The following is a 626-nucleotide window of genomic DNA, read 5'->3' as shown; positions in this document are numbered from 1 at the left end:
TATATATTAATATATTATATATAAAACATATATATTGTGAGTATATTCAGCTGTATATCCAGTCGCCTATAGTGCTTTTTGCAACATTCGTTGATCGTTGGATAAGTGAACGTCGAATAAATGATCTCGCAGGGGTTTGCCCTCGTATCGTCGTCGATTCTTTTTTCCTTCGGTCTCTTCTATCCTTGCGAAGCAGATCGAACTTCCAGTCGCGCCCCGTCACTTCCATTCCTCCGTCGTACGGACAAGCCTTTCAGGTTTCACCGCCTTGACGTGGCCCGAAGGAGCTCTCCGGCTTTCGCTCCGGTTGTATATTGCTGCTGTCGTGGCGATCCGAGGCGATCCCATAGAGGAAACGTCATCATCGCACAAAGCGCCTCTCGAGCCCTCCTCATCTCACAAGCACGTCGACATACGCAAAGTGTTCCAAAGCGCGTTTCTCGAACGATGCACTCCGCGCCTTTAACGAATGACGATTAGAAGAAGCGCAAACAATTCCAAAACCAGCCTCACCGACGGTCGCAGGTTCGTGGAGGACCCCAACACTGTAAAAGATTATCGAACGAGACGATCCGTGATAATACGATATCTGTCTTGCTTGTTTCCGCTTTTTTTTTTTTTTTTTT

The 626-nt window shown here is 46.8% G+C and overlaps 1 protein-coding gene across 1 annotated transcript in view; it reads right to left on the bottom strand.

Moving 5' to 3' along the window:
* Window positions 1-12: 12 nt before the first annotated feature.
* Window positions 13-626, bottom strand: part of LOC115240821 — a 14,465-nt gene continuing 13,851 nt past the window's right edge. The window contains exon 6 of the mRNA XM_029816203.1: window positions 13-545. Within this exon, the coding sequence (XP_029672063.1) occupies window positions 463-545 (83 nt within the window). The 3' untranslated portion in view covers window positions 13-462. The remainder of the gene's footprint in view (window positions 546-626) is intronic.

This window comes from Formica exsecta, unplaced genomic scaffold (genome assembly GCF_003651465.1).
Source record: "Formica exsecta isolate Colony F162 unplaced genomic scaffold, ASM365146v1 scaffold451, whole genome shotgun sequence".
In the NCBI taxonomy this organism is placed as follows: Eukaryota; Metazoa; Arthropoda; class Insecta; order Hymenoptera; family Formicidae; genus Formica; species Formica exsecta.
This window is presented reverse-complemented; position numbering and strand designations above follow the sequence as displayed.